At 44.0% G+C, this 23,394-nt stretch overlaps 1 protein-coding gene across 1 annotated transcript in view; it reads right to left on the bottom strand.

The window, feature by feature from the left end:
- The window catches only part of LOC129839358 (homeobox protein Meis1-like), a 36,543-nt gene that overhangs the window by 12,336 nt on the left and 813 nt on the right, over positions 1-23,394 (bottom strand). Inside the window, exons 2-9 of the mRNA XM_055906742.1 lie at positions 21,927-22,147; positions 20,891-21,032; positions 20,626-20,676; positions 20,174-20,224; positions 19,468-19,614; positions 17,119-17,230; positions 12,750-12,901; positions 3,563-3,639 (exon numbers count right to left, since the gene is read on the bottom strand). Coding sequence (XP_055762717.1) covers positions 3,563-3,639; positions 12,750-12,901; positions 17,119-17,230; positions 19,468-19,614; positions 20,174-20,224; positions 20,626-20,676; positions 20,891-21,032; positions 21,927-22,147 — 953 coding nt within the window. The remainder of the gene's footprint in view (positions 1-3,562; positions 3,640-12,749; positions 12,902-17,118; positions 17,231-19,467; positions 19,615-20,173; positions 20,225-20,625; positions 20,677-20,890; positions 21,033-21,926; positions 22,148-23,394) is intronic.

The following is a 23,394-nucleotide window of genomic DNA, read 5'->3' as shown; positions in this document are numbered from 1 at the left end:
AATTAGAGGAAAACGCCAAACACCTGCCTCTAATTAAGAGCCATACCAGGCAACCCTTAAACCAACATAGAAACAGAAAACATAGAATGCCCACCCAAACTCACGTCCTGACCAACTAACACATACAACAAACTAACAGAAATAGGTCAGGAACGTGACACTGAGCCTGGTTGCAGGCACTGGTTACAGTTTGAATATTTTTCTTGAGTGGGCAGCTTGATGGAAGCCAGTCAATATTTACATCACCCAAAACAATTGACCTCTCTGTTGATATCACCTACATTATCAAGCATTTCTCACATATTATCCAGATTCGGACTGTTAGCACTTGGTGGTCTATAGCAGCTTCCCACAACAATGGGCTTTAGGTGAGGCAGGTGAGCCTGTAGCCACATTACTTCTACAGCCTTTGACATGACATCCTCTCTAAGCCTTACAGGAATATGACTCTGAACATAAACGGCAACACCTCCACCAGTGGCATTCCTGTCTCCTCTGAAGATGTTGAAAGCATGTATTTCTACCACTGTATAACTAAAGGTATTATCAAAGTGAGTTTCAGAGATAGTCAGTCAATGAATGTTATCTGTTACGAGCAAGTTATCAATTTCATGAACCTTGTTTCAGATTCGGATTAAGATGCAGCGTTTAATAGTCACGTGTACAGGGTTGCATGTGGGATTGCAGGGTAAAGTAAAAATCTTAGGCTTCGCGCTTCAACATGCAGGACTTAGTGAAATAAAATAATGAAAATGGCAATAAAACAACAACGATAGAAATAGAAATAGCACTATATACATAATAACAACTGTGGCAGCGATGAATAAATAAATGTTCATTGAGGTGGAGGCAGAGTAAAGACTATTGAGGGGGTGTGGTGGGGTGGAATGACCATCGGGGAGCGCCATGACTATTGACTGAAATATAAACAATACAAATTGTAATAGAAAAAATTTGAATATACAGTGGGGCAAAAAAGTATTTAGTCAGCCACCAATTGTGCAAGTTCTCCCACTTAAAAAGATGAGAGAGGCCTGTAATTTTCATTATAGGTACACTTCAATTATGACAGACAAAATGAGAAAAAAAAATCAAGAAAATCACATTGTAGGATTTTTTATGAATTTATTTGCAAATTATGGTGGAAAATAAGTATTTGGTCAATAACAAAAGTTTATCTCAATACTTTGTTATATACCCTTTGTTGGCAATGACAGAGGTCAAACATTTTCTGTAAGTCTTCACAAGGTTTTTACACACTGTTGCTGGTATTTTGGCCCATTCCTCCATGCAGATCTCCTCTAGAGCAGTGATGTTTTGGGGCTGTTGCTGGGCAACACGGACTTTCAACTCCCTCCAAAGATTTTCTATGGGCATGAGATTTGGAGACTGGCTAGGCCACTCCAGGACCTTGAAATGCTTCATACGAAGCCACTCCTTCGTTGCCCGGGCGGTGTGTTTGGGATCATTGTCATGCTGAAAGACCCAGCCACGTTTCATCTTCAATGCCCTTGTTGATGGAAGCAGATTTTCACTCAAAATCTCACAATACATGGCCCCATTCATTCTGTCCTTTACACGGATCAGTCGTCCTGGTCCCTTTGCAGAAAAACAGCCCCAAAGCATGATGTTTCCACCCCCATGCTTCACAGTAGGTATGGTGTTCTTTGGATTCAACTCAGCATTCTTTGTCCTCCAAACACGACGAGTTGAGTTTTTACCAAAAAGTTATATTTTGGTTTCATCTGACCATATGACATTCTCCCAATCTTCTTCTGGATCATCCAAATGCTCTCTAGCAAACTTCAGACGGGCCTGGACATGTACTGGCTTAAGCAGGGGGACACGTCTGGCACTGCAGGATTTGAGTCCCTGGCGGCATAGTGTGTTACTGATGGTAGGCTTTGTTACTTTGGTCCCAGCTCTCTGCAGGTCATTCACTAGGTCCTCCCGTGTGGTTCTGGGATTTTTGCTCACCGTTCTTGTGATCATTTTGACCCCACGGGTGAGATCTTGTGTGGAGCCCCAGATCGAGGGAGATTATCAGTGGTCTTGTATGTCTTCCATTTCCTAATAATTGCTCCCACAGTTGATTTCTTCAAACCAAGCTGCTTACCTATTGCAGATTCAGTCTTCCCAGCCTGGTGCAGGTCTACAATTTTGTTTCTGGTGTCCTTTGACAGCTCTTTGGTCTTGGCCATAGTGGAGTTTGGAGTGTGACTGTTTGAGGTTGTGGACAGGTGTCTTTTATACTGATAACAAGTTCAAACAGGTGCCATTAATACAAGTAACGAGTGGAGGACAGAGGAGCCTCTTAAAGAAGAAGTTACAGGTCTGTGAGAGCCAGAAATCTTGCTTGTTTGTAGGTGACCAAATACTTATTTTTCACCATAATTTGCAAATAAATTCATTAAAAATCCTACAATGTGATTTTTTTCTCATTTTGTCTGTCATAGTTGAAGTGTACTACCTATGGTGAAAATTACAGGCCTCTCTCATCTTTTTAAGTGGGAGAACTTGCACAATTGGTGGCTGACTAAATACTTTTTTGCCCCACTGTACATGGAACAACTGCAATAGTGATGAATGTCATTAGGGTAGGCTACATATGTTAATATGGGCTATTTTTAGCACTCCTGGGATTCGTGATTGTTTTTATCGCTTTACTGGGAGGCTTATCAGAGGTAGACATGACAGGGATATTTATGTCTGAGCTGATAGTGCAGGGTGAGCTGCACACAGTGGACGTCCTACTAGGGCACACCGCCTCAGTGCTCACAGTATAACTCCGGTTCATAGGCAAATGATTAGCGCATACAACAGCTGTAGAATAGACAGAGGATTGTTCTGTGGGTATTCATTTTGACACATGCATATTGGGAAATACTGTGCATAGTGCATGCATGTAAAGGCTAAACAGTAGTTGGAATGGTGTAGAGTTAATCCATAAACCATCGATTGCATTTTCTGTATTCTGTATTTGCTCATGTATATTGCTGCGTATATTCGCCTAGGCTAGGGTTCAATTGGATAGGATGTCTGTACATCTGTACATGTGAAGATTGAGATATCTCGTAGAGTTGGTTGAATCATCATTCTTGTCTATGTTTCGCCTCCATAACCAGCCAGAATTAAAGACATTGCAGGCTATTACCTCATACTTTGTTAATAACTGTGGATATTTATTCATAAAAGAGATCAAAGTACAGTGAAATGTCCTACTTTCCTCTTTCAGACTAGTAAATACTGTAGTAAATGCACGCCGCAACACTGGAACTATTCCACAGGTTTCCTCTCATTCCAATTAACTGAAGCCAACAGACTGTACGGCGGGATATTTTCGGGTGTTCCCAGAGGAATTAATCATTCAGATCATTAGACGCAGGTTGCCTGGGGTGGAGTAAACTAACTAAGGCAGCATCCCAAACGGCATCCCATTCCCTATATAGTGCATTGCTTTTTACCAGAGCCCTATGGGGAATAGGTTGCCATTTAAGACGCGGTCTAAGTATTGCTGCCATGTAAACACATGCAGACACCAAACAACCCCAATCCAACTCACCAATTGTTGACTTGTAGGATCGTTAACCCCGTGTCCTGGGCCAGTTGTTTCTTCTGCTCTTCCGAAGGGTAAGGATGCTGTTTCAACGAGAAAAAGAAAAAGAAAGAACATTATGAATATAAAGGAAATAGTAACTGAAAGAAAACCAAAAAACGGCTTTTGTGTTGTTTGTGTTGTTGTGGCTGTGCTAGCAGCGGCAGCTGCTAATTAGCGCGAACAAACGGAGGTGTGGCTCCAAAGACTCATTAGGGCAATATGAGATGGAATCATAATTAACGGTGTGTGTGTGTGTGTGTGTGTGTGTGTGTGTGTGTGTGTGTGTGTGTGTGTGTGTGTGTGTGTGTGTGTGTGTGTGTGTGTGTGTGTGTGTGTGAGCCAATTAAAGAGTTTACCCGAGTGAAGAAACAGCTATATTAATTAGGGATGATACTAGTTGATACTTTGCACATACACACACACACACACACACACACACACACACACACACACACACACACACACACACACACACACACACACACACAGACACACACATACACACACACACACACACAAGCTCTCATACACACACACACACACACACATACACACACACACACACATAAAAGCTCCTGATACGCCCTAGAGTAGGTTGAGCTGGTTCTCTTAGCAGTGGGGGGAAATAGATACAGGCGTGTGGTGTGTGTGTGTGTGTGTGTGTGTGTGTGTGTGTGTGTGTGTGTGTGTGTGTGTGTGTGTGTGTGTGTGTGTGTGTGTGTGTGTGTGTGTACGCGTGTGTGTACGCGTGTGTGTACGCGTGTGTGTACGCGTGTGTGTACGCGTGTGTGTAGAGATGGGAGCGTAAGTCACACGGGAAGAATCCCAATGCATTTAACAGCGCTCCCTTTTCTATTTACTTTCCACTCCTACCCCCTAATCTGAAAGTACTGGATAGGGGAGCACTATGTCAGTAACTAAACCAAGCCTATAGCTTTCAACCATCTCCAGACCTGTCAAGTCAGTGAGAATAAGGGAGCTACGATATAGGAAAGGAGGTCAAACTATGGATTGACCAGAAGAGGAAAAGGTCAGAACATCTACTGTCCCAACCCTTCATAGGCTGTATCACATCCGACCGTGATTGGGAGTCCCTTAGGGCAGCGCACGATTGTCCCGTTATCGTCTGGGTTTGGCCGGTGTAGGCCGTCATTGTAAATAAGAATTTGTTCTTAACTGACTTGCTTTAGTTAAATAAAGGTTCAATTTAAAAAATGTAAAATGACATCTAATGCTATTTAACATTAGAAATCAGACCTCCACTGTGACCAGTTCAAACCATCTGAGATGCCATACCCCTGCAGGCCAATTCCACATAGGCACAAAGCTAGAAATGACACACTTTACACCTGGAGAATATTTATCGACCACATCCTTTTTCTGTGGCGACAGGGAGATGGTCTTTGATGTTACCGAGTTTTTTTTCCATTGACGCTGAATCAATTGGTAATGGATGCCTTTCCCTCTTTCCATGTGATTTGATTGTAGGTAATTGGCCTAAACGGAGTCTAATTCGCCACAGAAAGTGATAATCTCAGTGTCGCCTCATTAAATTGTCCCTCGCTGTCTGTCGGCCATGTTCCATGTTCCTCCAAGTGGCCTTTGTTCCTGAATAACGTGGATAATTCTATCAACTAAGAGAAGGAAAAATAGCAGCAAAACATTTATGAGACAATTTGAAAAAAAAACTTGCCTTGAACCAATCTCTACAATGACATTCATGAGGAAAAACAAGTTAAGATACCATAACATCTTCCCAGGAACACAAAAGTGAAAGGACAGCCACACACATGCACATGCACGTACACACACTCCCGCACACACACACATAGGAAAGGCTGGTAACCTCAGGCCTAATTTCAGAGTTTCCACTCTGGGCCCCAATCCCGACCCACCCGCTCATTATGAATTATAATCCTGTTAGCAAGGACTAGCGGCTCTAACCGACCCAGAGCTAACCACCCCAAAGTTAAGGCCGGGCCATCCCCAACCCTGTAATCAGCACTGAGGCCTGGGTCCTGTTCAGTAGGGTACACTGTGGAAAAACGCATTGCAACCGAAAACGTAAAATATGTGTCCATATTGGACGAGTTCAATATCTCCCCTTTTTGCTCTGTTTCAAAAGCTTTCTCCCTACTGGACATGACCCTTGGCTCTGACACAAGGAAGATGAAGTTGCCTCTCAACGCTGATCCAAGGTCAGTTTGTGATTTTTCACTATAACGATTACCATTTAGGATTATTGCATTTAAAGCTGATGCTAGATTTGTGCCTATAGGGACAGTATACTCAGAGCACTCTGACATGAATGGCGACACAGGTCTGCCGCCAGCTAGCAGCCACTCCATGCTCAGGCAAGAACTGCTCTCTAGCATGCTGGGACAGAATGAAACCATGCCCTCCAGGTGAATGGCTAACAGACACCAAATCTCCAAGGAGACAGAAGACACCAACAGCAAAAAAAGTAGTGCAGAGCAACACAAATACTCAGGGGCAACAGAGCTGAGCTAAGGATTAGCTGAAACAACTCACCTGAAAATGAATGTAACTTGGCTTAGCTTCCACACAACTAACTTGAATATGAGCCTAACTTGCCTTAGAATTAACAAACAACTGACTCTACCTGAAACTGAAAGTAACTTGTCTTGTTTTCCAAGCAACTAGCTTTTACAAACAACTAACTCTACCTGAAAATTAATATAACTGGGCTTAGAATCCAAAATAACTGACTCTACCCGAAAATGAACGTAACTTGCCTTAGCTTCTAACACAATTGACTCTGCCTGAAAATGAATGTCACTTCTACTCAACTGCTAGCATGGGATACCGAGAATACCAACAGTCAACAGGCCTCTATTTCCCTCCCGCTCCACTTCCAGCCAGCCTGACCACTCCGAGGGGAACACCTCGTCACCATGCCTTTCAGCACCACATTAACAGCAACAGAGGGAAGCGTCATCAACCAGGCCGATCCTCGCAGGCAGGTCTAATCACATCAAATGGAAAGGGGGCTTTACTGTCACCCTGGCGAGAGAGTCCGTGTTGGAGGGGTGTTGGTCAGAGGGCTTTGGTAAACACACACATGCACACGTGCGAGAATGCACGCATGCACGTACGCACTCACACATACACACACGAACATAATGTACACATACGCACACACACACACACGCACACAAACACATCATACACTCTTCCACCCTTCTACAACACACTACACTACAACTCACATAGTGGGCCCTGACTTGCCTGGTGTCGACCACTAAGTGGCTGCTGCTGGGCTGTGGGTTGTGAGGCAGCCTAGGTGGTGACAGGCCAGCTGTACCAGTCTCCCACCTAGCAGCCATTCATCCAGCCAGGCAGGCAGGCCAATGTAGGCCTTAAACAGGTCCCAAAGCCCCAGGCTACATTCCTCTGCTGCTAGCCCCAGCGATGGAGCACGTCAACCAACCCCATCCCCCAAACAAGGGCCTCTAATGAGTGGGAGTACCTACTACTGACCAATCTCATTAGTAAACAGCAGTAACAGAATACGTGGCATTTCACGGCTATGGGGTAAGAGGTGAGGCATGTTGGCTTGCCACTCTATTCCACACCTGCTGGTTGGAGGGAAGGGTTGCTGTGAGCCAATGGGGTTTGAGCTGCGAGCTCTTTGAGTTCACGACTGAACCGATCAGCCAATTCAGGAGAAGTTCCGGGAGGGTGATTATGTTGTTTACTGGACCAGTAAACCTGTTAGGAGGTTGTAATTACTCCTCATTTGGAGTGAGGAGCCGCTCCGAGGGCGGTCGGTCCAGCGCGCCCACAACCCGGACACAGCTGAGTAGTGAGAGGAGCGGCGAAACAACCCGGACACAGCTGAGTAGTGAGAGGAGCGGCGAAACAACCCGGACACAGCTGAGTAGTGAGAGGAGCGGCGAAACAACCCGGACACAGCTGAGTAGTGAGAGGAGCGGCGAAACAACCCGGACACAGCGCGCCCACAACCCGGACACAGCGAGAGGTGAGAGGAGCGGCGAAATAGTGGAGGATAAACATACTGGATATGAACCATCATCTCGATCTGCAGAGTTCACCCATCTTTATTTAACACTACATCCCTGGAGAGAGCCCATAGCTTTAGATGGGGTGTCATTGAACTACAGTAAGGCTAAATGCTAAACTTCACAAATAATTCAAAATCCAGTGCTCTTAACAAACTCAGATTTGTTAGCATTTTGCTATTTGTGGCATTTTGGCAAGGGTAAGGAGAGGGACACTACAAAAAAATGCATCCAATGTGTGTCCAGCTGCTATAGGGGAAAGCAATCAAGACAAAAGATGGATTGCAGAGCAACACCAACAAGTCAGGTTTAACTGCTGAACTCGTCTCTAGTGCACCCCCAATCAAACTAAAGCTTCCCCCGTTCAATGTGTACTGCCATCTGCCAATCTCCTCCAATGTCCTGGCTCCATCGGCCCTCTTCTCCTCACCTCATTATCTTTTCGGGACTAAACACTGCCCATTTACCTTGTCAGAGAAAAAGGCCCCAGCCAGTGATGTATGTGACCACATGCTGGATTTCTGGGGAGGTCAATAAAGGCGACCCCCGCTGGGCGCTGAGTCCCAAGCCCCTGGAGGTCCCTGGGGGCCTGTCAAAAAGGTAATGGATGATGTTTTCACTGCAGGGTGAGGGACCCAGAGAAAGAGCGAAGACCATCCCCTGACACAATGGGGCGCCAGCATTGGATAAATGAACTCAGATGCCCCACAGGTCTCCTAAAAATATCCTGTTTGGCTGCCCCATCTTTCTGCTCCTCCCTTCTTTGTATGTGTCTCAAATGGTACCCTATTCCCTACATAGTGTACTACTTTTGACCAAAGCCATATGGGCTAGTAGTGCACTATGTAGGGAATTGGATTGCCACTGACTCCAATAATCGTCTTCTCATTACCTCCAAATATTTCCCTGGAAGTCAAATAACTCAAATAACTCAAATGGGCATCGAGAACAAAAAGGATCTAAAAGAACGTTTTAAAACAGTGGCAAGAGGAACTTCAGATATTGCTACCCCAACAAAGAGGCGCATTCAGCTAAAAAGGGAGGGTCATATTTTTAGTCCGAGAAGCCAAGACGTGATTATACACCATGTGTAATGTTCTTTATTCTTTAATTGGGTGGCGCCAACGATTCTGAGTGCTTGCTTGGATAGAATTAAGGTATAATTAGGAACCGTAGGTCCCGCGACTAGATTTAATTTACAAATATGAATATGGATAGATGGATTCGTCACACGTACATGAGTGGCGCTAGTCGGTGTGGTTTGGGGGTGGGGGGAGGCCAGTAAATAGACAGTGTGTAAAGCTTGGGAAGTCCAGGGACTTTGGGGGGGGGGGGGGGGGGGGGCAGGAGAGACCAGTCAGGCCATAGTCAATGTTTAATTTGTATCATTTCATGTCCCAGATCTAATGACATCAGACATCAGGGCAAGACCGCATTATAAATGTGCCTCTGGGTAGACGGGGGGAGGGGGATAGGGATGGCTGGCTGCCATTGGCATGGTACAGGGATTCCCAGCCAGCGTATAGGCTGCTGTGTGGCACACCATAGTTTGCCATGGGTGATTGGCACGTCAACATCCAAGGGGGCTCTGGCAATAAACAACCAATGACGAATGGGTTCAAATGGCCTGTCAAACTTTGACCTTTGATGATCCCAGGGCGAGAGGGGATGAGGTCATTCCAGGGGCTTCCTGTGAAACGCTAGCCAGACTCCTCTTTGTTTCTGCTTAGGAGGGCATTCCTTTTTCCAGAGGACAGGAAAGCAGGATAGAAAATGTTTCTGCATTGCACGGGTTACGAACTCTAAGGTTCGGGAATTAGGCCATCTCCACCCTAGTTCAGAAGTTCTCTTCACCTCTGTGTAACCAAAGCATTCCGTAACTCACAGATTTGGGTGTTTTTCTAATTACAGGTAACTTGTCATTTATTCAAATCTCAACTTCAATCAACAAAGTTACAGTACGCTTAGCGACCCAGTACAACTTCTTTCCCACCTGTTTCTGCTCAGGTTTGGGTAGAATGTGCTTGCAGGGTTGAAGCACGTGTTATTATTGCAGCACATCTGTGAGCAAGAGGGTGGCAAATTAGCCTATAATTGTATTAACAGGGATTATGCCTTCCACTTGGTTTTTGCTTTTTACATGAAACACTTTGTAAAAAGAGAAGCGAAAACATGTGAAGAAAACAGCACGTTCCACGGTGGTTTCTCTTTTACAAGCTGTGGCTCCCCTCTCACTTGCAAGCTTCAATATGCTGTGCACAACTAAGAGAAGAAGAAAAAATCTCAAATGGAAAAAAACAAATTATGAATAAAAAATGAGGGAGGGAACTTGCTAACCCCTCCCTCACTCCTCACCCCGCCTCCTATCCCCCTCAACGTGGTAACGACACGCGAAATCCCAGTGGATCCTCCCACAATGTAGTGGGCATGGCAACAATCTGAACGCCTGGGTTTCGTCCCATTACCCTATCACATAATTACCTTTTCTTTGGGGAGCCCCGTGTGCAGAAAAAAAGCAGAGGGGTCTGTTTCCTAAATTGCACCATATTCCCTACATAGTGCACTACTTTTGATCAGAGCTCTAATGGGCCCTGGTTATAGGTAGCGCACTGTATAGGGAATGGGGTGCCATTTGGGATGCAGTCAGGGGGGCTTTTCGGGGCAACGGCTTCCGTTTAACACTCATTTCTTGATCAATTAAAAAGGAAAATACCATTTGTGTGAGTGGGTAAAGAGAGGGAGTGGAGGATGAGATGTGGGGGGTGAAAAGAGGAAGAAAAGGCCCGTGGTTCCCTGCTGGAGGGGCAAGAGTGCTGCCCCATTTATCACCAGGATTCCTGGTACACACACACACACACATCCGCAGCCAGCTTGCTAGACCACATGCATGAACCTTTACCAAGTCCTTGAGAATCGATACGGTGTAAATGGAAGATATTGTGCTCATAGTTCTAAATACCACTTAACTGACAATGCACACAAACACACACACACACACACACAAACATTTTACTCTCCAGAGAACCTGGGAATGTCTATGGTCAACTCTCTCTCCCTACCTCTCTTCCTCCCTCTCTCTCTCTCTACCTGGGTTATCTCTCCTCCCTCTCTCCCACATCCCATCTGCTGCAGGCTGCAGCCACCCAGGTTCAATGGTGGGTCCTGGCAGCCACCTTGACCCCCATCGAGACATCCCGATTTAGCCTCTCCTTGTATGGAGCCTGGACAGAAAAAGGGGGGAAAATGCCTACATAGCAAAATCCTCTCAGTGTTTCTCACTCAGTGCCTGCTGGCCAATTGACTAGCTTGCTAACTTTGGCCAAAGCTGTAAATTAGATATTTCTGTGTATGTCAGATATGTCTCCCTTTAACAGTATGTATCCGTGAGGCTATGGACACAGATAATATTGCCTCCCTTTTTACTGCTACGTCATTCTAGCTCTCACTCACATCGATAGCCATGAAGTGCTTTGAAAGGCTGGTCATGGCTCACATCAACAGCATCCTCCCGGATACCCTAGACCCACTCCAATTCGCATACTGCCCCAACAGATCCACAGATGATGCAATCTCAATTGCACTCCACACTGCCCACCAGGACAAAAGGAACACCTATGAGAGAATGCTATTCATTGACTACAGCTCAGCGTTCAACACCACAGTGCCCTCAAAGCTCATCACTAAGCTAAGGACTCTGGGACTAAACACCTCCATCTGCAACTGGATCCTGGACTTCCTGATGGGCCGCCCCCAGGTGGTAAGGGTAGGCAACAACACGTCTGCCACGCTGATCCTCAACACTGGGGCCCCTCAGGGGTGTGTACTTGGTCCCCTCCTGTACTCCCTGCGTGGCCAAACACGACTCCAACACTATCCTTAAGTTTGCTGATGACACAACAGTGGTAGGCCTGATCACTGACAACGATGAGACAGCCTATAGGGAGGAGGTCAGAGAACTGGCAGTGTGGTGCCAGGACAACAACCTCTCCCTCAATGTGAGCAAGATAAAGGAGCTGATCGTGGACTACAGGAAAAGGCCCAACAGGCCCACATTAACATCAACAGGGCTGTAGTGGAGCGGGTCGCGAGTTTCAAGTTCCTTGGTGTCCACATCACCAACGAACTATCATGGTCCAAACACACCAAGACAGTCGTAAAGAGGGCACGACAAAAGTCCCCCTCAGGAGACTGAAAAGATTTGGCATGGGTCCCCAGATCCTCAAAAAGTTCTACAGCTGCACCGCTGAGAGCATCCTGACCAGTTGCATCACCACCTGGTATGGCAACTGCTCGGTACAGCTTCTACCCTCAAGCCATAAGACTGCTGAACAATTAATCAAATGGCCACCAGACTATTACATTGACCCCCCCCCCCCCCCCCCCCCATTTGTTTTGTACACTGCTGCTGCTCGCTGTTTATTATCTGTGCATAGTCACTTCACCTCTACCTACATGTACAAATTACCTCAACTAACCTGTACCCCCGCACACTGACTCGGTACTGGTACCCCCTGTATATAGTATCGTTATTGTTATGTTATTGTGTTACTTTTTATCATTTTTTTATTCATTTTTTTACTTTAGTTTATTTGGTAAATATTTTCTTGACTCTTGAACTGCACTGTTGTTTGAGGGCTTGTAAGTAAGCATTTCACGGTAAGGTCTACACTTGTTGTATTTGGCGCATGTGACAAATAAAGTTTGATTTGAATGTTAACCAAAGTCTTTTATCACAACTCACTTCACTCGTAGCGACTGACAGGAGATTTAGGGAGAAGTTATCTACAAAATAATTTTCACTATAGCTTTGATATGCCTTGTCAAACAAACACACACGTGCACACCCGCATGCATGGCTCAGTTTGACAACTTCGGTTGAGTCAATTCAAAAGTCATTTCAACAGCCGAATCCTCCTAAGCCTGCTAGGCAGCAGTGGAAAAGTCCCCTCCCTCATTGCTACATTTCAGACTTGTCACAACAACCCTAAACACCCATAAAGTATAACTGAGTCTAAAGGGCATGACTTGGAGCTCAAAATGGCCACCGGTATCGAGGTCCCACTGCTTGGCTTCTAAGAAGTGTAATGGTGATCCACCACTCTACTCACCGTCAGGTGCTGGAAGAGCCAGGCTCTCATGATGTTGGTGGCCACTTTAGGGAAGATGCCTCTCTTCTTGTTGTGACGATCCCTCTTTTCCTTGTCGGGGTCGTCGTCGTCCCCAGTGCTGGGAGAGGCCACCCCGTTGTCCATGCAGTCACCTGTACAAACAAAGCCAACAGTTAGTGTGAGTGAGTGGTTCCATTAGGGAGCTAAGGAGGGAGGTTTGGGACATTTTGGCTCCAACCTGGCAACCGACTATCTTCTCTTGGACAACAGTCAACAACTGCTCATTTTGCTTCAGGAATTCTAACCTTTCAACATAGCTTCTCTGGGTTGTGGAAGGACTCATTTTATATTTTGCATGATTAGCCAGCGATCGTGCTTTCCTGGCCTTGTTTAGCTGAATGTGTTTAGTTAGTGCATTAAAAGACAAACGTTTTCAACCAAAAGGAGAGAATTCTGCTACAGCATCTTGGGCAAAAGACAGCAACTGATCGTGTTTTCTTCAGAAATTCGACCCTTTTTACCCAGTTTTATCACTGCTCTGAATATATTGATCAAACTGCAGGACGCCGTAATAGAGTTACTGCTACACAGTCTTTCAGAATGCGAGGAGAAAGCTCTACAGTTGAAATATGGATGGATCTGGTGAAAAATCTATTTCTCGCTACGTTTCAAACGATTGACTCATCAACATCTTCATCCAAGAAACCTTCACATATTTATCAGAAGAGAGTGTCTGAACGAATAGGTTGAGTCTTCAATGTTCCATACAAAACACTCTCGTGTACTGTACACGTGATGCACCAAACCTCCCCAGAACATATATATATATACTGTATATATTGTAAAGATTTATGAATATACATCTCAGAAAGCTTTTAAGACAGGAGTTGAACTCTCTGACTCACCGTACTGTGGGGTTGATATGACCCACCCAGAGCACCATCTATCCACCCCCAAAATCCATACAGTACATCTCCGAGATATCACAGACCCAGAGTGCGTCCCAAATGGCGCCCTATTCCCTACATAGTGCACTACTTTTTGACCAGGGTCCATAGTGCTGCACTATGTAAGGAATAGGGTGTCATCTGGGACGCAGTCCAAAACCAGCCAATGATTTAATACCCAGTTTGTTCCTCTCGCTGTTTTTTCCGCTAAAGTTCGCCTCTTATGTTTACTTAGCTCCCATCTGGCCTGGGAGAGCTACACTGCTGGCCCTGGGTTCATAATCCAAGATGTCTCATTGGAAGTGAATGCTCCTTCGATCTAGCCTGCTCTCAGATCGGTCTGTGCTGCCTTGCCAACTCCTATGGTCATTGTTCGGGGCACGCCGAGGGCTTTGCTAAAGATGAACTGGATGAAATGCTGGATTGAAAGGTAGCCTGGCCCTGGATCTCTCTGTACTGTCTTGCCAACTCTATCATAGGAGTAGGCAAGACAGCACAACATATCTGGGACCAGGCTTCCTTCGATCCAACATTAGGTCCATTTCATCTTTAGCAAAGCCCCCACTAACTGCTAACCTCTTCACCAAATGCAATTACAAATCATGCCATATGCAGTATTTTTGTCAAGTGCCATGTAATGAGGTTAATTTTATTTAATTTCCCCCCTTTTAACGGCAACAGGCATGGTTAGAGACAGTCAGTTAAAGCAGAGCAGGCATATGGCAGCGACTACCGACCACATTAGTATAATATCAGTGGTGACTTCACTAGCTTGGAGGTTGACTTCGCTTAGGCTTCTTCTGCCATTACCTCCGCCGCCAAAACAGAGGTGAGATTCTACTGGGACCGACAAGAGTCTGAGAAGGAGGAAATAATCGTAAAAATTATGCTGAAGTCCATAAACAAGCTCTCGGCCTCATTAGGAGGACGACGGCGTGCTACCTCAGGCTGATTTACACTCCGCACTGCGCCGTGTTGCGGCAGCGTTCTCTAGCCCAACGCCACGAGGAGAGAAACGCCGCCGCTGGGGTGACTTTGGGCCCAACCTGCTAATGGTTTGTGACACCTCCGAGCTTCACAGCGACAACTTGTGTACCGGGTGGAGATGGAGACGGGGACGGGACACACGCGCTCTACAGTGACTAGAGCTGCACATGTCAAATCCTCCTCCTCTACATCCAGCTATGTGTGACTGTGAAGGGGGGTTGTGTTAAAAGACGAAGGAAGTAGCAAAGCGATGCAGTGACTTGGGGAGGTCCGGAGAAAGTGGTAGTGGCAAGGGAAGTCGCTGCTACGCTTTGCTTTCCTGTCTGGCATCCAGTGGAGGAGTGAGGCCATACAAAGGAATTTGTTGCCCCGGAAAAAAACTCTGAACATGAAGTCAGCTCAGCTGTGGTTATGCAGCCTTGACCATGCCTACGCCAAACCAAAAGGACTCATTGCTCACCCTCGCTCTCTTTCCCTCTCTCTCCCTCTTCTTTCTTTTATTCCCTTTGCCCTCATTCCATTTCCACCCTTTTTTCTCTTCTGCCGTTCAATATCGCTGCTTGCTCCTTTCTCTTCCAGCATCAAGATTAAGAGGCATAGAAATCCACTTGCACTTTTCACGCAAACATTCTAAGTCAAGCTGTCAAAGCTCGACGCTCGCGGCAGCTGCTGGCCTGCTCAATTGCTGAGCTTTTCACAAGTGTTTGCACACCATGTTATTGGCCATGGTCTGGTGCAAGGGGCCTGGGAGGAGAGAGGACCTTTTATTTTGCACCAGGCTTCCACCATTGGTCATTTCTTGTAAGACGCACTTCCCTATAGAAGCAAGGTAGCCATGTGACCATTGTCGGCCAATCCAAGGGTCTGTGAAGAATGGCCTCGCTGCCCAGGTCAGGCTTGTGGTAACTTCAAGCAACCATGAACAACAAAACACGGACAATGCACAAAGAAAAGATTGAGATGAATTGACTACTTGTCTTTGGATGGACTTTCTCTATTGGCTACCTGCAAGTTCAAATGAACAGAAGCAAAATGTTTGACCAAACTGCAGACATCCCCATAGCGATGAACTAAGTCGTTGAAACGGTTTGCCTTCTCTGGGACATTATTTACCAGCTTTCCCTTTGTTTTCTTTCTTCTTCCTCTTTTTCCCAGCAATGCCCCCCCCCCCCCCCCCCTACATGTGAGAGATAGTTTTTCCTTCAGTTAAAGTGGGAGTTAACAAATCTCTCCTCAGGTATGTATCAGGTTTTTCCTGAAAAGTCAGAAAACCATGACTATCCAACGGCAGCTTCTGTGGTCCTCTAGGACTATCTACGAGATGCAAGGAACCAGTGTTAAGGTATCACTGGACTACATACCCAATATGGATCAACCAAGAATCCACTTTCCAACAGAAGCTCAACCAATATGTTTCTGTCAAATACTTCCCTTGAAGGAGCCACAATTCCCCAACCATCCAAATGGGGTATAAAAAGGACATAATGGTTGTTTGTGTTCTGGGCCTTGTGTTCTGGGCCTTGTGTTCTGGCTGTGTGAATGTATTTGTGCCCGGGAGTTAAAACACACAGATGTCCCCGAAGCAGTCCACCCGTGGCGGTGCTAAACTGAAAGTGTATTCGGGAGATAACAAAACCCCTGAACGCTTGTTGCACTTGGCACACAAACAGCACTTTGCAAATGGCCCTGGTAATAGGTGATACACATCTGACAAACTATTTGGAGAGTGTGGTGGGAGTCCACAAACCCAGAGCCCTGCTCATAAAGACGGCCAATAGCAGAGGAGAGAGAGTCCCTTTTAGTCTTCGTCTCTACCTCAACCATTAGGAGCTAGCCTAGCATTTAATGTGTGTGTGTGTGTGTGTGTGTGTGTGTGTGTGTGTGTGTGTGTGTGTGTGTGTGTGTGTGTGTGTGTGTGTGTGTGTGTGTGTGTGTGTGTGTGTGTGTGTGTGTGTGTTGCTCTCTGTTATTACTCTTTCCCCGTGTCCAAATAAAAGAGGCGCAGAGGCTGGTATATAAATCGTCGCTCAGTCGACAAGAACATAATGCGCCCTTTCTTCCAGATCCAGTCCCAGGCTGAGCTCAGCATTCACATTTTTCTGTCAACCCTCATCATTCACTCTCTCTTTCTCTGTGCTGTCTCTCTTTCTATTCAACGTTACATCCAAATCCAAACTCGACAACACGTGACACTCACTCATTGGCTTGACATGGGATCAGTCCCAACACTGTCTCACTAATCTGAAGGTACTTGATAGGCGAAAGCGATAATGGTGGACACCTTTCTAGTATGTCTACTGTAAGTGAATCTGATCTGTCCCAAAAGGCTAAAATAGCTTCCTCGTTCCTCCCACTGATATGACAGTATACTTGAAAGACAAAAGCAAAGGTGATGGACACCTATCCTGTTATCTTACCTATCAGTGAATCCTTACCTTCTTCACTGTTGTTGTCCCCACTGTGTGACGTGTGTCCCCCACTGGAGGGCCCGGGCGTCCCCGCCGAGCGAACTGACGCCGTGTCATCGTGGTCTCTGCTCCACGAGATCTGATTGGACGACAGGACACCAAAAATCAGCCGAGAAACTACAGTATGAAAATGATTTACCACAGAGAGCACGTCAATGGTCTATGCGTTATATAGAAACCAAGGGCTTTGAGAGGAGTGAGTCATAAAGAATAATCCACGGCCGACTGGTTAAAAGAGATGTGGATGGAGACCCAAGTTATGTCGGGCACAAAAGCCGCATTCTTAGTTTCCTTACATATCATATCCATATCATATGCAGTACATATCATGTGGGGGGGAAAGGAGAAATACTGTAGCCTGTAGTCATACCAAACACACAGCCAAACAAACCTGTACACACTGGCTAGCTACTCCCCTCAGTTGGCGGCGCATCGTGGCTAACTCAATGCTAACTCCAGGTCAAAATGCAAACCCTATTATTCATAATTGTTTTTGACCAGCAAATGAATAACAATAAGTCCTCTTTGGGAAGGAAAAAAATGAAAAATATATATCATGTATTACGCTGCATACCAAGAGAATGCCGTCAGGCTGTGGTAATCTGGAACATATGCTCAGAACACAAATGGTTAAAGCAGCAATGGCCAACTCCAACAAGAGGGGCTCCCAACAAAACGAGCCAGGGGGATAGAAGAGAGGGAGTGCGTACAGGACTGAAGAGATTGGTTCAATCAGAATGGAACCGCTCCTGAGAGACCGAGGGTGGCAAGTACCGAGACACACACACACACACATGCACTCGAACATGTACACGAACACACACACACATGCATATTCACACACACCGCCACCACCTCCCACTATTCACCCATAACCAGTGTTAGGTACTCCCTATGCAGCCCCACTTGAGAAGAGAAACTAAGTGTGGGATTAAGTGTGAAAATGGAACACTATTGGGCTAGAGGTAAGGGTGCAAAGTGCCTGTAAGGTAGGGTGGTTGTCGGGCGGGTGGGTGATGTACCATGTATGGACTTATGGGTAGGAGACTGAAGGCTGGTGGGACTGGTTATTGGGTTGACCTCCACATTCAGGAGCTACACTTTAGTGTGCTGGTTCATAATTTATACCATTTAGCAGACACTTTTATCCAAAGCGACTTACGTGTTAGTATATGTAACCCCCAGCGGGAATCGAGCCCACGACAGGCTTTGCCAGCGCCACACTCTTACCAACTGAGCCACACAATTTGTTAAATCAAAAGCATAAATCAAGAGTTCTTATGAGACTCAGGGGACCTGCGCTCATCATTGATCATGTTGTTTGATCGATAATAATAAAAAAAACACTCTGACAGCGCAATCAAAGACGACCGTCAAAGTGCAAATCAGAAGATGTGATCGAAGTACTACTGGAGGGAAATGAGAGGACTGAAGGGGATACATGTTCCTAAGTGGATACATAGTAGTTTGATTCACACTAGAATACAGCATAGACTTGGATAGAGGATTATCTTATAATACAGAGCTTGGAGCCTTGTAGTACAGTGAATGGGACACTCAGAGCGTCTCAACAACAGGCAAACATAGGCTAGGGAAGCCTGAGTTTATCCTCGTTGCTTTGGTAAATAAAGGGTTAAATGGTTAACAAAATGCTGTGTGGCTGACATGGCACTCGGAGGAAGGGATTCCATATTGTTAAAGCCTTGCTCAAAGAGTGGGTGCGACGTGACTTGAAAACTGGCTTGGTTGCATTCACACGAAAAAGGAGCAGACTTGACTCTTCACCTCTTGCCCCTTTTTTGATCAATGGCATCTTTTTCAAGCACATGCAGCACAATGAACATAATTAACACATAAAAACACCATAAAATAGCATAATAACAATTAAAATGTTTCCCATAGTCCCCCAAAGCACTTATTCAAGACGTTATTTAATAAAAGCCAAGCAACTATTTACTGGGATCCTTACTTCAAACAAGTTTTTTCCAAAACATATTAATGGTCATGTCCCGAAAAAAGATGAAACCATTTATTATGCTTTGAAATTAAATGGAATAGAAACTTTGTTCTCATGGTCATTTTGTCAAATGTTAGGCCTACATTTCATATTTGATTTATTTTAAAGTCACTTATCAATCTATATCACTAAGACGAGGCCAACAATTTCCTAAATTATATTTTTTCCATAGGCCTATCTATTTTGATTAAACGATCTAGACAGCATAAAACGCGTGCGACGTGTTCTCTGTATAGGCCTACAATTCAAATGCACTTAATAGACTTGTATTAATACGCACGTAGTAGGCAAGAGCTTACCTGATCAAGAGGCCCAGACGATCTTGTAAAATCTTCACTGTCGGATTTATTTCCACCGTCCCTGTCGTCTATGACCAAATCGATCGGCATTTTTCCTTTCAAGCAGCTGATGTATCGATGACAGAAATTATCGCATAACTCGTGTACCTGCAAACACAGAGGACAACCAAACATGTATCAAAACTGAGTGAACACTATACCTTACGGGAAAGCCCTAAAAAATGTAATGTAGATGGTGGCAATGAATGGTATTATAAAGAATAGCCTATCCCTGGCCTTGTGACAGGTCTAAGATACTATTCAAGCACATTGGCTTCAAAAATAGCAGAACTACATCACATTACATACATTTTACATTACTTGTAGAAAAACTAATGATTATTTTATTTTTCTTATTTTTTGTATATAATTGAGCGAGAACTGTAGGCTACTTCATCAACTTATTCTCCTCACCAATGAAAGTTCCAATACAGGCCTAACATGAGCAATATGGCGACTGTTATATAAACGCCCTCGCCTAATATTCTGCAAGCCGTCCATCAATGACAACATCATCAACTCCATAACATGAACATTTACTTGGGCAACCAAATATACTACCACCACTATTACACCTCTACTACGGAGTTATAGCCTAATGCTACGCATCATCGCAATCGATGGTGATAAAATATACCGTGCGTGAGATGGGTATGAGTAAATATACCTTCTCCAGCTCGAGCAGATGAAACCGTAATACTTGAATTGCTTGTATCATCTAGAAGGAAAAAAGTTGGCATTAAAACATTTTTATTCACATTTTGGAGCATTACATTATTATTATCATTACGCGCGCGCGTGTGTGTGTGTGTGTGTGTGTGTGTGTGTGTGTGTGTGTGTGTGTGTGTGTGTGTGTGTGTGTGTGTGTGTGTGTGTGTGTGTGATCATTAGGATTAAAATAATTAGCATTAGAGCAAACAAACTTTATGACAAGAAAATCGTTTTGACAGATTACGATTACACAAGCGTGTATCTGTTATGACACCATTAATAACAAGGACTGTGATAAAGTCAAATTCACACTAAAGTGTTGGCTACTGTAAACAATTAATGAATGTATTCATGGGCCAACGGTTCGATACTGTTCTTGTGAGTGACCTTAAGCAAGTGAGTTCTTACCAAATTATCAATTTCTGGATTTGATGAAAATATAGGCTTCTCTGATCGAATCTGAAACACAAGTGTTAGAAGTTCACTGTTCACTGAGTGTCATACATCATTCATAACCATGGTGTTCACATGCATGGGACAGCTTGCCGCTTACGAAGTTTCCACAATGCAGAATTACAAAACATCTATATGTGCACAGCTGTCATTTACCCTGAAATAGACGAATTTGAACGAATTTGAACTTCAACAAAACAAGTAAATAGATATGTCAAACCTGTTTTGAAAATACTGCTATATCCTCATTGAAAGACTCCGAGGAACACACGTCGCCTCCAGCGACCCCAGTTTCTCTCGGCGTGCAAGTTGCTAATTCACATTTTTCAAAAATCAGAGCTAGAAGTGGGAAAAGGGGGTGCCTAAAAGGAAGAGAGAGGACATTTACACTGTACGCCGCCTTGGAAAGTTTGCGAGTCGGTATAGGCCCAAACTAAGAAAGTAGGTTACATCGACTTTCACTCACATTGCCTATTGTCTTCAGTTGTAAGTTGAATAAATATTGCACTAATTAAACATTCAGAAATGTATCAGCACAATAATTACATAAAAGTAGGCCTAGTCTTACTGCATGAAATGAGTTGGTCATACAGGCATAACTGGTCGTATGGCATCCTCAGCCCTCGAGTGGCTCATTTAGAACACGATTCAACATTTTAGGACAACGAAATAACGCCATATTCTTCAGTGAGATTATTCACTCAGGCAAAAAAAATACATTATGAATTTTTCAATAGAGTTTAAGACTATTAAACTTGGCCTGAAAATAGGCCTATATTATGGCACACAAATATAAACAACACTGCCTATACATTTTTTGAAGTATAGGCTGGGTAGTTTGAGAACGTGTTTGATGTACAATTTTGAATTCTGAGAGTTGGATTTACAAACATTTAGGGAGTTCGGTTATCTAACTCCGACCACTGACTCCTGCTAAACAATAGGATACATCCAAATCGTTAATTTTGTGAATGAAAAATAACATTATATTTAGACTGAAAGCCAAATGCAAACATAACCTATGCCTCCTTTTCGACAACTCAGGGGACAATGTCATAATTTAACATTTCGAAACAGATATACAAAGTTTAAACAAGCCTATATAGCACCATGCGTAAAGACCGAACACAGAAGAGGTTATAATTAGCGAGAATTTCCCAAAGGCTCCCTCTCTCTTAAACGTCCATCGCTCATATTTGTGGTGCATGATATCCCCAATGGTTATACACTTTACGTTGGCAGTAAAATAAACGTACCCGTAAATGGCATCTTTGTCTCTTTTTATAGCGTCGTTGACGGAGGAGCCCATACTGGGCGGTATGGCACTGGCGTGTGTTGAGTGCGGGTACTGGTGCGAGTGGAACTGGGGCCCGTGGTTCAGGTGAACCGCCTGCATGGAGCGCGCTGCATGAGGGTCCCCGTACATAGTCGAGGGCAGCCCTACTCCGTCCATTCCATAGTGGGGAAGGTCTTCATACTGTCAAAAGTGAAAGATAGAGAATATTCAAAAAGAATAACCAGTGACACTGTTGCCCTACCTCTCCTGCTGTTGAATGAAGGCCTGTGTTGATAATAGCTATACTAAATGTAATAATGTAATAATACTGACAATAAAAACGAATTATAGAGACTAATAACAAGAAAAATCTATTAACAACAATGGTAAAATAGCTTAAATTATGTTGTTGGCAGTCTATACTAATAATATCAAAAAGGCCTACTAAATTAGTATATCAAATAAGTGCTAATGTCTAAGGTATATGGTGCTAATAGTAGCCTATCGTATGTTTAGTGGTAGGAATAATATTAGTGGCAATAAAAGCCTATGTCGATCATCTAATTAAATATCAATGGAAAATGTTCATTGTTGGTGGATTAGTGTTGAACCATTAACATGTTAAAACGTTGTGAAAAAGCAGTTCACTTTTATGTGTCTACAACTTTCAAACGGTTTTGGGTATGCTTCATTCTTTCAGGCGATTACAACTACAGGGTTTGGCTTAGACAAAACAATATCACAAATGTCTACACTTTCCGGTCTGTGTTCTTGCTGATATTTCAAAGAAATCAAATATTGTTCTGTTTATCTTGACAAAACTAATAGCTTAAAGAAACTTTTAAAATGACAGATGCATTTTTAGATAGGCTAATTGTTCATGCATGGCTATACGTGGCCTATCTAAACTATTTCGAGTATATTTAGAGAACGCTTCGAAGTAATCAAATATTTTTTTTTCTAAATGTTGAATTGATTTATTTGTATGTCACATATCAGATAAGAATGTATAAATATTATGAAATGTTGAAAAAGACAGATAGCAACAAACTCAACACAAAGCGAACCTTCTCTACATAATTCTCATATCTGTAAAGACTGAAATTGCACGTACACAAAACATTTGTGAATTGTCGTCCAAGTTCTTGTTACCAAACCTACATAATGTTTTTTGTAAATCTTTTAAGTTGATGTGTAACAACTTGGTTAAAGCCTACATTAAACACTGACCCCCCAAAGACGGACGCTGCGTTTACGAAACGCAGAATATCAAAACACATGTCACAATAGTAAAAATGAATTATGTGATGAAGTTTGCAGTCTGCAGTCTATAGCTCTTTAGACAATATGACAATGCAATTGTTGATTCTACTCACACACGTTCAAATGCTGAATAGTATAGGCTAGCACGTAGCAGAAGTATATTTGACCATTTATAGCTCTACCAA

This window comes from Salvelinus fontinalis, chromosome 40 (assembly GCF_029448725.1).
Source record: "Salvelinus fontinalis isolate EN_2023a chromosome 40, ASM2944872v1, whole genome shotgun sequence".
NCBI lineage: Eukaryota > Metazoa > Chordata > Actinopteri > Salmoniformes > Salmonidae > Salvelinus > Salvelinus fontinalis.
Note: the sequence above shows the minus strand (reverse complement) of the source record. Positions and strands in the feature narration are given on the sequence as shown.